The sequence below is a fragment of the Lissotriton helveticus genome, chromosome 5_1 (assembly GCF_964261635.1).
Source record: "Lissotriton helveticus chromosome 5_1, aLisHel1.1, whole genome shotgun sequence".
Taxonomy (NCBI): Eukaryota; Metazoa; Chordata; class Amphibia; order Caudata; family Salamandridae; genus Lissotriton; species Lissotriton helveticus.
Genome location: NC_136065.1, coordinates 1,180,263,275 through 1,180,276,906, shown reverse-complemented (window position 1 = coordinate 1,180,276,906; position 13,632 = coordinate 1,180,263,275). Strand labels below are relative to the sequence as shown.

General features: G+C 43.7%; 1 protein-coding gene across 1 annotated transcript in view; it reads right to left on the bottom strand.

Annotated features, from left to right (window-relative positions):
- ATRNL1 (attractin like 1) overlaps nucleotides 1-13,632 on the bottom strand; it is a 2,439,979-nt gene that overhangs the window by 1,571,840 nt on the left and 854,507 nt on the right. Inside the window, exons 14-15 of the mRNA XM_078643887.1 lie at nucleotides 8,147-8,279; nucleotides 2,136-2,317 (exon numbers count right to left, since the gene is read on the bottom strand). Of these exons, the coding sequence (XP_078500013.1) occupies nucleotides 2,136-2,317; nucleotides 8,147-8,279 (315 nt within the window). The remainder of the gene's footprint in view (nucleotides 1-2,135; nucleotides 2,318-8,146; nucleotides 8,280-13,632) is intronic.

Below are 13,632 nucleotides of genomic sequence, written 5' to 3'. Positions count from 1 at the left end.
TTCTTTAGTGAATTTCTAGTTGTTTTTAACAAGTAATATGCCCATCACAATGCACAGGGGTTGGATGCAGGGACTTACCTGGATTTGTCTTACCCCACCCAAGCTTGCTGCTCCTGCCGCCTCCTTGCCATATGTTGTCCAAGTCCATACCTCTGTTCTCTCATAACAGCCCTGTGTGGCCATTGTTCTGCCACTGCCCTTCCGGTCTGCCATGAACATTTCGCTTACTGCCCCATTGACCTCCTCCCTACCGTCTGTTGGCTGAGTCCATGCACCAGCCCCCTCCTTCCTGCCCTGCATGGTCCAATGTGATGTCACTGCCCTCAATTAGCTTGATGCCCCAGCTCACTCCTCCTGCACTCCTATGCCCATTTCTAAGTCCCATCATTGCCCTCATTTTAGCCTCTGTGCTTAGTGTGGTGCTCCTACCTTACTTCCCCGCCTTCCGATGTCTATGTGCATGCCCCTGCTCCCTCTGTAACTTGTACTAGCTTGCAATAAACTTTGGAAGCTGAGTGAGCAAGGCCCTTTTCACTTGCACAAGGATGTATTTATCGTTCTATCCCTTTAGTGCAAGCCCAACTGCAAAATGAAGCAGGTTTTTGGATCCAATGATCTACGTTTTGGACTGTAGACAATGTATTTTGAAGTACTAGCATCCTATTTTGCATTCCTGGAGCCTGGTCTGTGGATTCTGAATATATCATCAAACACACAAAAGATGGGGGTAATGTTTGCAAATAGTCTAAACCACTGGCAGTCGCTCTGGGCATCATGCCAACCCATTGTTTCCTCTGAATATCTCATCAATGCAATCAGCATGAGTAAGCATCAGCAATTAACTTCCAAGTTGTTATCCAATTACATTGCTACTTTGTTTTTTTAACTCTTCAAAATATATTTTCATTCTTGTTATTGTTTGGATTTATCGTTGCAATTCGTTTTTGATCTCGCTCTATCAAAAATAAGCTATGCTCAGTAGCAGTCGGAACAACTGGTATTTCGATTCACATATTTTGCATACTTTCTGAAAGTCAGTGTTAGCTGGCATAGATGGCCACTGACAGTTCATATTATTCTAACAGCCCTTTATAAGCAGCCCAAAACATTAAGAGACCTTTAAGTCATTCCAAAATCAACTCTCATAATACAGCTCACACTTGCACTTATCATAGGACATCCTAAAAGACTCCCAAAGCAGGGCACTTCTATCAATTTAAACAACCCTTTTACACTATTATTCAACCCACAGCCCAAACCTTGCCTAAACTGTAGTTCAGATCACTCTCAGCTTGTCTCTAGGGAGCTGTGGTTACCCCACAGAATGCTCTTCTCAATACAAACAACCCTCCAAAATTATCTCTGGTAACCTAATACACTCTTGCAGTATATCCTTCAATCACAAAGACCAGCCCTAGAAGAACATATGAATTATCTTCATCAAAAACGTGTATCTGGCAACTTAGGCCAGAGCTAAGCAAATACGTGTTGTTCATTCATCAGTAAGCCAACAGGGTGTTGAATGACGTTTTATGATGAAGATCTCTGGGATACAACTATAAACGTATATATTTATATGGCCATGAATCATTTGAAAAACAGTTGCTAATGAATTTGAATTTAACAATGTCCATGCTTTGCTCATAACTTTTACTATAGCTTTATAGCCCGCCGTAACAGGCTATACTGGCTATTAAAGGCCCACTCCCGCGTTAAAGGCCCAAGCCGAAGGCGAGCGACTTTAACAAGGGACGGGACTTTAATAGCCGGTATAGCCCTGCTACAAACGGCTATAAGGCTATTGGAACATTCTACCACTAGAGGGCAGAATGTTCTAACAAATAAAACAAAGGTTTCTCGAAGTTCGAGGGGATTTAAATCCCCTCAAGCTCTGAGAAGCCTTTGTAAAACATTGGAATGTTGCTCTGCAGGCCTTTACCGGCCCGAAGAAGCAGGGAGCACTCCATTGTCTGCAATGGAGCTCCCAACATTCCAATGTTCCAATAAGTTGTATAACAGTACCAAATAAAGAGAACATACAGTCAATGCACCAGGTTGAACAGTTCTGAAGAAGGAGAAACAAACATCACTATTGAAACCAATTTACCAGCAACAACATTGCTCGTCTCAGTTACCTGAACAGTGTACTTCTGGATCTCATCCAGGACAAAGTCCACTTCCTTTGTGGTCGTGAGGGAGGCCAGGTTTCCACTTAAAGTGATGCAGTAAAGTTTTGCGTTGTCATAGGTCTCACGGCTTGAGTTGACACGTAAGCAGGCATCTCCAATGTGACTCCAACCTTCCCCACACAAGTGAGCTGCAGAACAAGGCAGAGGTTTCTTCAGGCAAGAACTTTCATGATCACAAGAAAGATAGGACAATTAAAATTAGGCGTTATTGCTGGTGGGGAAAAGCCCACTTAGTTGTGTGTCTGTGCGCAATAAAACTTTTTTTTTCTTTAGTACGCATTCTGTTGCTTCGCATATATGGTAAATATTTTAATATTAACGAACCAAACAAGGAGGACCACAGTTAATCACTAATGCCCCAATGAGAGAAAGGATTCCATGGTGAGACAGGGGTGTGGGGTGCAGGTCTTTTGGGCAGGTTACCCTCTTGAGGATGTAGAGCTGGAACTATTGCCTGGTTGCTTTGCCTTGTACTAATAAACAGGGGACTGAAAGGGCTGGTTTCCGGGGCAAGGGGAGCCAGAGAAGCTACTGATGATCTGTGCTAGAGTTCAGTGGGTGAAGATGTGGACAATGATTCCACTGGCATCAAATTCTAACCAATACCTTTGAGGAGGCAAATACTTCAATGTCATCTGTAGGTAAATCGTGCATGCAGGATAACAAGTTCTAATGACAAGATAGCACCTTTATCATGCCTTCTGCAGGTACACGGCCTTCTAGAGCCCATACAAAACAATATGGATGCTCTTCGGAGGCAGGCGGTTAGAGAAACCTGGAACAAGTTAGTACAGGAGGGAGACAAATATCTTAACTTTTAGCTGACTAATCCGTGTTGACAGCACCTTGAACTGAAGTTGATTGTGTACAGACTTAATAATGTCTCATGATATTGGATTTCTTGTGCACAGCAAAGGGATGAATGCACAATTTACCATATTTATACAATCAACATAACTAAACATGAAATAAAAATGTTAGTTAAATTGATGAGAAGCTCATAGCCGAACAAGATTGCACATGGATAGAGTGCACTGAATGCATTTAGTTTCCTCTTATGCTGAACAACTGCACATTGAATCGCCTGTAGATTCTCCGGCAATTATTAAGAAACCAAGGAACAGGAGGGTAAAGCAATTTGACTTGCATCACACAGATTTGACAAGCAGCGACCAATAATTCCAAATGTATATACCCTGTTTCCAATTTGCAGCTCTGCTACTGGTCTATCTCTCCTGTGTCATCAGACCCCACAGCACATGCCGCAGCACTGCAGGCTTCCTCACTGAGCCATACCAAGGCTCCCCAAAACTGCCCTGGTCAGGCCACCTCTGGCAGCTCAGAAGGAATTGAATTATTTGTACTCATTATTATATCAGGGGTCGTTCCACTCAAAAATCCTCAGTAACAAAGAATGCTGGTACCCAAGACCGGGTTAAAACATGTAAAATGGCGGAACCCAGGGCTCTAGGATTAGCTTTAGAAATTTATTAATTGCTGGCAGTGAATTCGGTGTGAAAGTGAACGTTTAGACTTTAAATCTTTTATTGCTAAAAGACGGCAGGAAGGCCACAAAAACAACAAATTAGCAGTTTTCTGTGAACAGTGTCAATATACCTATGTAGCTTCACAATGCGGCGGATGGCGCGCCTAAGGCAAGCCCGTCTGCGCCCGTCCGCGCCAGTACACGCCAGGAGCCAGGCAAGAGGCCTGAGGTAAGGTCTATCTACTCAGGGGATGCTCTACGATATCTCGACAGGCCCGTCCCATCTCCATGCTCCCAAGTACTAAAGGGAGACTCCCGCCTCACTCAATGTCCACATTGTTCCTTTAAATACACCCCCTCTATCATCAACGTCCCCACCCAGACGACTATAAACATGGCAATGATCAATTGCAGATCACTACCCAAACATGCCCTTGAAATAAATATGCTTATTGAAGACCTTAATCTTGAAATACTGTTCCTCACAGAAACGTGGCTGACTCCCAACTCAGACGCCGACATAGTCCAAGCACTTCCCCCAGGATTCAGTATCCAACATCTTGACCGTTCCAAGGGTAGAGGTGGTGGCATTGCTGTCATCTCCAAGGATTCAATACCATGCCGTTTCCTTGACAGTCCTTTGGTAGACTGTGAAAACGTCCACTTTACCTTGCAAATCTCCCCTTGTTCCTCTCTTTCTGGACTCCTTATCTACCGTCCCCCTGGCTCCATGGGACAATTCCTTAATTCCCTCCTAGAATGCGCCTTGGCCAGATCTAGTGCTCGGACTAACTTCCTCATTCTAGGGGACTTTAATGTCCACTTTGAAGACAGCAAAGACAACACGGCTTCAGAACTGATCCAAGACTTGGCTACCCACCAATTACACTTACAGAATTCCCTCCCTACTCATAATCGGGGGCATTTGCTCGACCCCATATTCTGTAATTTCCAGGACCTTGTGACCAGGCCCCCCATTCCTGTGCCATGGTCCGATCACCTATTTATTCCTTTCAGTTGGCAGACCTACTCCAAACCACCGCAAATCCAAGCCCCCGGCAGACCATCCAGACCCTGGGCGAAACTAGACTATGTTAAATGGAAACAAGCCCTCGAGGATACAGTCCCTACCCTTAGCTCAACCATCGACCTTGCTGATAGGGAATTCTCATCCTGGATTACCAATTCTCTAGACTCAGCCCTCCCAAAAAAACCTCATTGTAAACCAAGGACAAAAGCAACCTCTCCATGGTTTACCCAAGAAATACGCCTTCTAAAGAAAACCTGCAAGAGAGCAGAAAGAGTCTGGAGAAAAGACTTTAACCCCATCAGCAAAAACAACTACAGACTGATGATCCTCATTTATAAAAAAGCTCTGAAAAACGCACAAATCTCCTTTTACAGCGAGAAAATTAGCAAAGCAGCAAATTCACCGAGGGAGACGTTTCTCACTCTGAAAACGCTTCTAAAACCCCCCACTGCCCCAGCTGCACGAGACCCTACAACTGAACACTGTAATGAGTTAGCCAACTTTTTTGACTCTAAAATTCAAACTATACTCAAACAACTTCCGCCTCTCTCCCCTTTAAACCCCTCCTCCCTTCCCACCTCCCAACATCAGAGCAAAGGCATTGAGCTAAGCAATTTCCAACCCATCAACGCGGAAACTCTTGGCTCTATAATACAAGCCCTCAAAAGCGGATCGCCCCATGATCCAGCCCCGATGAGACATCTTAAGCAGATGGCCCCGAGCATCCTACCTCTTATGACCAACTTATTAAACACCTCCTTTGAATCTGGAACAGTGCCCACAAGTTGGAAAAAAGCGGTGGTGAAGGCTCTGATAAAAAAACCAAACCTTGACCCGGACAACCTGGCCAACTTTAGACCTATATCTCTCCTCCCAGGTATTAGTAAACTGGCGGAAAAATATATAAACTCCCAGCTTTCACATTATCTGGAGTCCAATGAGCTGCTAAAAACCTCTCAAACGGGTTTCCGCCCGGGCCAAGGGACAGAAACAGCAATGGTGGCGGTAGTCGAAGAAACCAGGAAAGTTATCGATGCAGGAGGATCAGTGGCGGTGATCCTCCTGGATCTCAGCGCAGCATTCGACACCGTCAACCATAGCATCCTTGCCCAACGCCTGGAAAACCTCGCCATCGTTGGGACGGCCCTCAAATGGCTAAAATCTTTCCTCCACAACCGCTCCTTTCAGGTGGCAGATGGAGACTGCATCTCTAGGGAAACCCCGATACGTTGCGGAGTGCCTCAGGGCTCCTCTTTGAGCCCTACACTCTTCAACGTATATATGGCACCTCTTGAACAAATCGTCGTCCCCTATGGCATTAAACTCCTGACCTACGCGGACGACACACAGCTGGTCGTTTCCCTGAGCCAGTCAGAACCCCCCACCATCGATCTATATTCCTGCCTGGAGAATATAGTCAGCTGGATGAGCGACTCCCATTTAAAGCTCAATGGGGAAAAAACCGAGCTAATGGTATTAGGCAACCAGTCCCTCTTCCGCCCGGAGTCTCTATGGCCTCCCAGTATGGGCCCTCCACCAACCCCCAAAACGGATATCAAAAGCCTAGGGATTTGGCTGGATGATAAACTCACTCTCAACACTCAGGCCAAAAGAACTGCAGGAACATGCTTTGGCCTGCTCCGCTCCATCCGCAAAATTCTCCCACTCTTACCATTCCAGTCAAGAAAATTGGTCATTCAGGGCCTCATACTGTCCAGACTGGACTACGGCAATGCCTTATATCTTGGATCCCCAAAGAAAGTCATCTCTAGGCTTCAGGTGGTGCAAAATGCGGCCGCCAGAATCCTCACTGGCACCAAAAAACGCTGCTCTGCCAAACCTGCACTCAGAGAACTCCATTGGCTCCCTGTGGAACAAAGGGTGCATTTCAAGGCCATGTGCCTAACCCACAAAATCCTGCATGGAAAAGCCCCCCCGGTTCTGAAAGACCTCGTAACTCCCCACACGACAACCAGAACCCTACGCTCTACCAATGCCCACCTGACCAAAATACCCAAAATCAAAAAATCACGTTTTGGAGGTCGACAATTCTCATTTCAGGCGTCCAAGATGTGGAATACTCTTCCTCCGGACATCCGGGCCCAACCTAATCTCCTAGCATTCCGCAAATCCCTGAAGACATGGCTGTTTCCTTGATCTCTTCCTTCCCCTCTGGCCCCCTCCTCTGGAGATCATAGTGGATTTCTGTTAGCGCTGGGACGCTCCCGGGCAGCCATGCGCTCTATAAATCTCCAAAATAAATGGCACGTTCGCCACAGCTGCCTGTACCATTATACTCTGTAACCTTAACAGCAAATTTAGTACCCTGTATTTTAAGGAAATCCTCCATCATCCACCCATAAATACCTCCACAACATTTATTTGTTTACACCGAATCCTGACACAGATGACAACAAACAAAACAAGCATTGTTAGCACCATACATCTAGTAATTACAAACAGGTGCAATAGGTATTATTTTTTTAAGACTGCAAGCATAAGCAGAACCAAAAACATGTCTCTGCCTGAATGTGGAAATCATTTGCTTGCAATACAAATTAAAAGATAAATTAACCACCTCATATAATTTTAATAGGACAGCATGGGTGCTTGCTAGCAAGCAGGCCTGTTTAGAGCGGATACATAAATACTTTTTTTAGTTTTAACACGTTTCAAGACAATACGATTCCTGCTGGTGCAAAGAAAAAAATCTAAAGGCTTTGAATTACTGTAATCTGATTACATATTTAAAACATACAACAAAGACTGAACAAAATAATAAAAATATAAAGAACAGTAAAAAAAATATTGCAAAGTATTGGCCCACCCACCCACCCTGGCACTGAGGTGACTTCTTTTTAGGACTAGCCAAATGTTGTAACTCAACAACCATGTGTGGGTGGAGTCTGTGAGTGAAGAACGAGGACTTCTTTATTTTTAATCAGCCTCTCTGTATCTAAAAACAGTGGGTGCACAAATAAAGTCATAAACAAACACTGACGGCAACCAGGACTTTATTGAGGGGGGCCTGAGTCATAAGACATGGTCGGCATGGATGGCATGGTTTATTGGAGTGATTAATGTTGCTCTGCTGAAAGGTGATGTAGTTCGGCAGACTAAATTAAACAGCAAAACATTTCAACTAGAAAGCGAGTTGAGCATTATTTTGCCGCTAATTTCTTCCATTTTACAGGTTTATAGAGTTTCATGAAGATTCAACGTTTTATGTTTTTCTTTATTAAACTGCATTTTAGATGCTGTCGAACTCTATGTTTTTGACTCAATGTTTTTTGTAGTAGAGGTAATAGTACTGGATTTTATAACATATCTCTGTCAAATGTGTGGGTATATTTAACACACACCACTTCAATCCTGTACTTCCCTGTCCCCCGGTCAGTTGGTCCAGTTCACACAAAATGTGACTAGCTTGCGAGAGCTTACCTGGCAGAGCCTGGCATTCCTGCTGGCGCTGGTCCCACTGGCAGTTCAAGTTCAGGGAGCAAGTTTTACAGCTGGTGAGCTTACTGCAAACCTGCTCGTTTCTCACATGGCACTTGGTGTAGTTTCTGACGGACTGTAGAGGAATTAAGGAGAAGGGGTAAGAAAAAACAATATTAACAGTTTTTCTTTAAAAAACAATAACGAAAAGACGAGTACAACGACAATGCCCTGCCTCATTGTGTCTATAATTAACTTATCCTATAGTTGGCCATCAGTACAAGTTTGAGGTAGACTATTTATTTTTGCGTCTATGGAACATTCTACAGAACTGAAACTATGACACGAATAGAAAGTGTTGACCCAGGTTCCATCTGTAAAAGGATACCCACCCCTTCTGTTATGCATCATGTTGCTCCAGAAAATTCCTAATGGCATTAACAGGACGAAATAACAGGTGTAGTACTAGGACATCACCAGTAGGTGGCACTAGACTGTCCCTAAACCCAGCCTGGGTTACATATCTGGAGAGGTCTACACCCTGCACAAGCCCTGAATGTGTATGTCTGCAGTGTGGAGTAACTTTATCATTGCTAGTAACAAAATTATACGCTGTACCCATACAATGATACACACTACCTTTAAAAGCTATCAATAGCAAAGAATTATCTATCAACCTAACACGTTTTCCAATATTAACAGAGTTATAGCTTATGGATTGCCCATGTAGTCAGGTGACATGATGTAGGACACTTAACAAAAGATCCAAATTATTAAGTTACTCCTATTTTTAGGGTGGTGTTGTATAGCGTTTTAGGACCCAAGTAAAATGTTCCCGATTCATGCCCTTACACAGGTATAATTCACATTACCCTTATATAGGCATAGAAATCATAACCATATTTAGACATAGCCCATGCAGTCCAAATACAGGCATGGACACTTCCACTAGTTCCAAAAAGCCACAACGATTTCTTGGAAAACTCTGCTTCAGCAGTCAGGGACATCCCCTTTCTTGAATATTGATTTGTCCTAGAAATCATGGCGTTTTCAAACAACAACCATTCCCTTGAGGTTCTTTGGTGACGTTATGATGTCCAACTTTACGTCAAACTAGGCACCTTCAAGGTATAAATATGCCTACACTTGCACTAGCAAACACACAGTGGTTCGGAGCAGCTCAACTATCTACTTGCCTGACGCAGCTCGCTACAGCAAGTGCCGAAGTAAGCCGACCCTCCAGCTGACGCACTGACAGAGAGGCTGCCTTTCTCTCGATGAGAATCAAGCTCCAGTGTTTCCAAGCTCCCCTTGCGGGGTGTTGGGAAATCCAGTTCGAGACAGAGATACCAGACCTCCTTCATTCTAAAACCAAGGTACGGAGCGGATTAGACCCCAAGAGAAATCTTGGATAAATTCTTGGCAAAGAAACTAAACCTATTCTACACCACACTTACTTCTTCCCTCGTACTAGGCTTAGGTTAGGTACATTGGGGTAGGCGTATTTTAGTAGCACCAGTCAAGTACTTTTAGTCTTTGTTATTTATGTATGTATTTTATGGCTTAGAAACCAAACCATGCTTTTACAGTATTATTTTATAATACTCTTCTTGCTGTACGCATTATACTTTACAGCCAGTATTACGATTGTAGCAGTTAATTTCTTTTGCATGAGAAAGAAGACTGCTAAATAAATGCTTTTATTGAAAACGCCTGTCTCTCTATTTCTCTGCACCTCTGGTGAAACGAAGCATGCACGATTGACTGAGTGAAATATCTATCTATTGTTTCCACGACTCTAGATATACTTCGTATTCTTGGGAAACAAAATTGTTATGTTTATGCGGTTGTCAGATACTAATCCCTTCTTGTTTATTCGAGAACGTTTCTAGTGACCTCTGAGCTAGCTGGCACTCACAATTAAGTCTAATATATTCGATAGAGACCTACAGCCAGATTCATCAAGGGAAATTGCGCTCGCAAAGGGCCAGATTCTGAGAATCTGGCCCTTTGAGAGCGCAATTTTTGCATTTGGGATTCATCATCCCAAATGCAAAAATCGCTCATATAGAATTCGCTATTTTGCGAGGAATTGCATTTAAGGAATCTCTATTTGAGATTCCTTAAGTGCAATTCATGAAACATTTAAAAATTGCGAATTCACAATTTTGGGTCGCTATTTACCGCGAAGTCAAACCTCGTGGTAAATAGCGGAAACTTAGAAAAATGCACTTAAGTGCATTTTTCTAAGTTGTATGTTACACACACACATGTCCTTGGGACATGTGTGTGCGTAACACCAGCGTCCAATATCATTTCAGGGGTGCAACAGGGTGTCCTTTGGACACCCCTGCACCCTTGAAATCGCAAACTCAGATTGCAAATCGCTAATAGCGATTCACACATTGATATGTGTTCCCATTCATTCCTATGGGCCTTTAGGCCCATAGGAATGAATGGGGAGTTATTCCTTATTTGCGATTAGCAATGAGCTAATCGCAAATAAGGAAGCTGTAGGAATCGCAATAAATATTGCGATTTCTACTTGAATCCCGTTTTGCGAGTCTGTAATAGCGATTCCTTAATAATCGCCATTACAGACTCGCAAAACATGCCGATGATGAATCTAGGTGCTAGTCGACATAAGTCATACGTCAATTCTATAGGATATATTATTCCAATGTGCAGAGCCTATTGGGAATATAGGAACTACATTACAGAGGGAGAGACTGAAGTAGACCATGAAATAATTATTACATATAGAGCTTCATCGCCCATCAGGAGATGTTCAGGAACCCACCTTCTCTCATTGTCACTTTCAAAGGAAACACTTCTTATATTGCTGTGTTTTGCAATAAGCATAATGATCCCACTTTTCCATGATATCACTTCCACGCGGGTTATACTGTCCACATAGTCTTATCCACCATAGTGGCTAAAACCGAATTCATTTTAATGAAGCAGTTTAGTAATAAAATCATATGATGTGGTTGCTTTACATTCCTGGAGACGTACACAATTTGGGGTTTTCATTGAAAATACTCACAAATGCACTACTGAGCAAAGGTGTGCAAACACTGTTTTAGGAATGATCATCTAAAAATCTTTTCCTAAAATCTCTTGATGCCCAAGTTATTCAAGCACAGAAAATGGAGACAGAGGCAATTTTTTGGTAACAATAAACTGAAAGATATACAATTTCAAAAACAAATATGTACGAGTTGGATCAGACTTGGCAGTAAGACAATGCACAATTTTACCAGTTGTCTTTTCCAGCGAAAACAGACGGACTGCATAGAAAGTCAAATAATAAAAATTCAGTTCACACTAAATACACTTATTAAACATCAAAAGTATGAAATAATTTGCTACAGAAAACTCAAGTGCTCAGAGTTATCTTTTTACTTTCTTAAATCTTCAGTTCTGGAAAGCCTTAAAGATAATTTTGCAATAGAAACTTGTACAAACATTTAGAAAGAAAGCAACTTGGTGCAAATTGTGAACGTCTTTTATTTAACTGCACTTCTCAAAGTTAAACAGTTTATTTATTTATTGATGAATTGTCATTTGCTTAATTTTGGCAACTTTCAGAATCTTTAAAGAGCTAACTACTGATGCTAACATCTACTCACATCTAAACATGTTTGTACATTTTGGCCCTCATTATGAGTGCTCCAGTCAATGAGTGCAGTAAAGCGGCACTGTTAGAACAGAAATAGTCCCCGTGAATGATGATGAAATTGCATTCCTGCCATGAGGGCCCCAATTGCACAGATATATGTACACCTTGTAATGATTTTTGGTCACGGGTGAACATGGATCATGTGTGTGCTTCAAGACTTAGGCCTGTCTCATAGCAATGTGTTCTTGTAAGTCAGGGAAGGGTGCATCAAGCACTACCATTGTGATGGTAGAGGGCCACTGTCCTTACCGGAAGTTAAGTGACACATTGGTATTTTCCCAGGATAACTTTGCACTCTGCTACCTTCAGAAGAGTCAACATTCCTAAAATTAAGAGAATGACATGGGGTGGCAGAAGTTTTGTCCAAACTAGTGCCAAGTTTGTAACAATCTACGAGTACATCTCAGAGGTCAATCCAACCTGTCTGGTTTCAGGAAACATCTTAAGACTTGGCTGTTTTCTTGCCTCCGGTGAGAGGTTCTGTCATATGCTCTTTTCTCTGTGCTTATTTTTAGTAGATACCTGCGCCAAGACGCCCTCTGGCATTTGACCGATATATAAAACTATTCAATATCAATAAAGGAATGGGAGCTGAGGACCCTCTGTGCTCCTTGATTCCTGGAACAGTTGCTGGTCAGTGTTGCCTGGGCTCATTGTCAGGGAGATGGTAGGATGGCTAAGGTTGGAACTACCAGGGAATCTTGATAGAGAGGAAGGCTTCGGCCTTTGAATCTTTATGAGTCATATTTCAGTGGAGGCCGACAGCCATGTGAGATCCCCAGTTATCCCCTTGGGCCGTGTTTTGGGTCAGTCAGAATTGAAGCCACTCCTGCTGTGGCAGACTGTCCCTTTGGCAATGGGCAATGCAGAGGAGAGAGCACTTCAGGCCGAGCAGGCACCCAGAACCTACATTTCAAAGGATCAGACACTAAATCACATTTGTGTCCAGATTTTAATTATTAAGGTGCGAGCATGAGTCCCACTCTTTGTTCAACAGCACTATTCAAGAGGGAAGATGGCGATGACCTCTAGCTGCTGGAAACAGGATGAGACACCAAGGTCTGCAAGCATCCCTGCTATGTGAAGGCCATCACCCAGGAAGTCAAACATAATTGCCCTCAGCCTGAAGCACCAGCCTTCAGCCTGACTCAAAAACCAGTGAACACTGTGAGGAAAAAGAGTGTGCCTAGAGGGAGTGAGGCCCAGATAGGATCCTGCTGAGTGGATCCCTGTGAGCAAAGTGTGAGATGCCCAGTGTAATCAGGACTGCTGCTTGGACAAAGTCAATGACCCCCACTTGCTAGGATGGGGTCACTGAGAATTAAGGGTCATTGCTGTTGTACAGAACCAGTTGGTGACCCCCGTATGCCAGATGGGGGGCCACCATGAAGCAAGGGCCATCCCCCTTATGCAGAATCAGCCAGCAACCCTGTGCGCCTGGTGGGGTCCACCATGAAGTACGGGCTGCTGCCCTTGTGCCGAGGCAGACAGCAACCCTGGTACGCCAGTAGGGGACCACTGTGAAGTAAGGGTCAAAAACTCTTAAAAAGAGGAAATTGGCAACCACTATGTGCCAGGAGCAAGCTTCCAGGGAGGCAGGGCTAGAGCCCTGGATCATCATGCCCAGGCTGCTGGGAGGAACACCTATCCATTGGGAGGATCTGCAGATGAGAATGTCTGACACAGATGTGGGCTGTCTAATAACAAAAGAGGCCTGAGGCATCATCGAGGAAAGACCACGAGAGGCCGCAAACCCCCAGCATCGGATGGCCAGAGCCAGCAGAGGCACGCCCAGTTCTCCTGAACT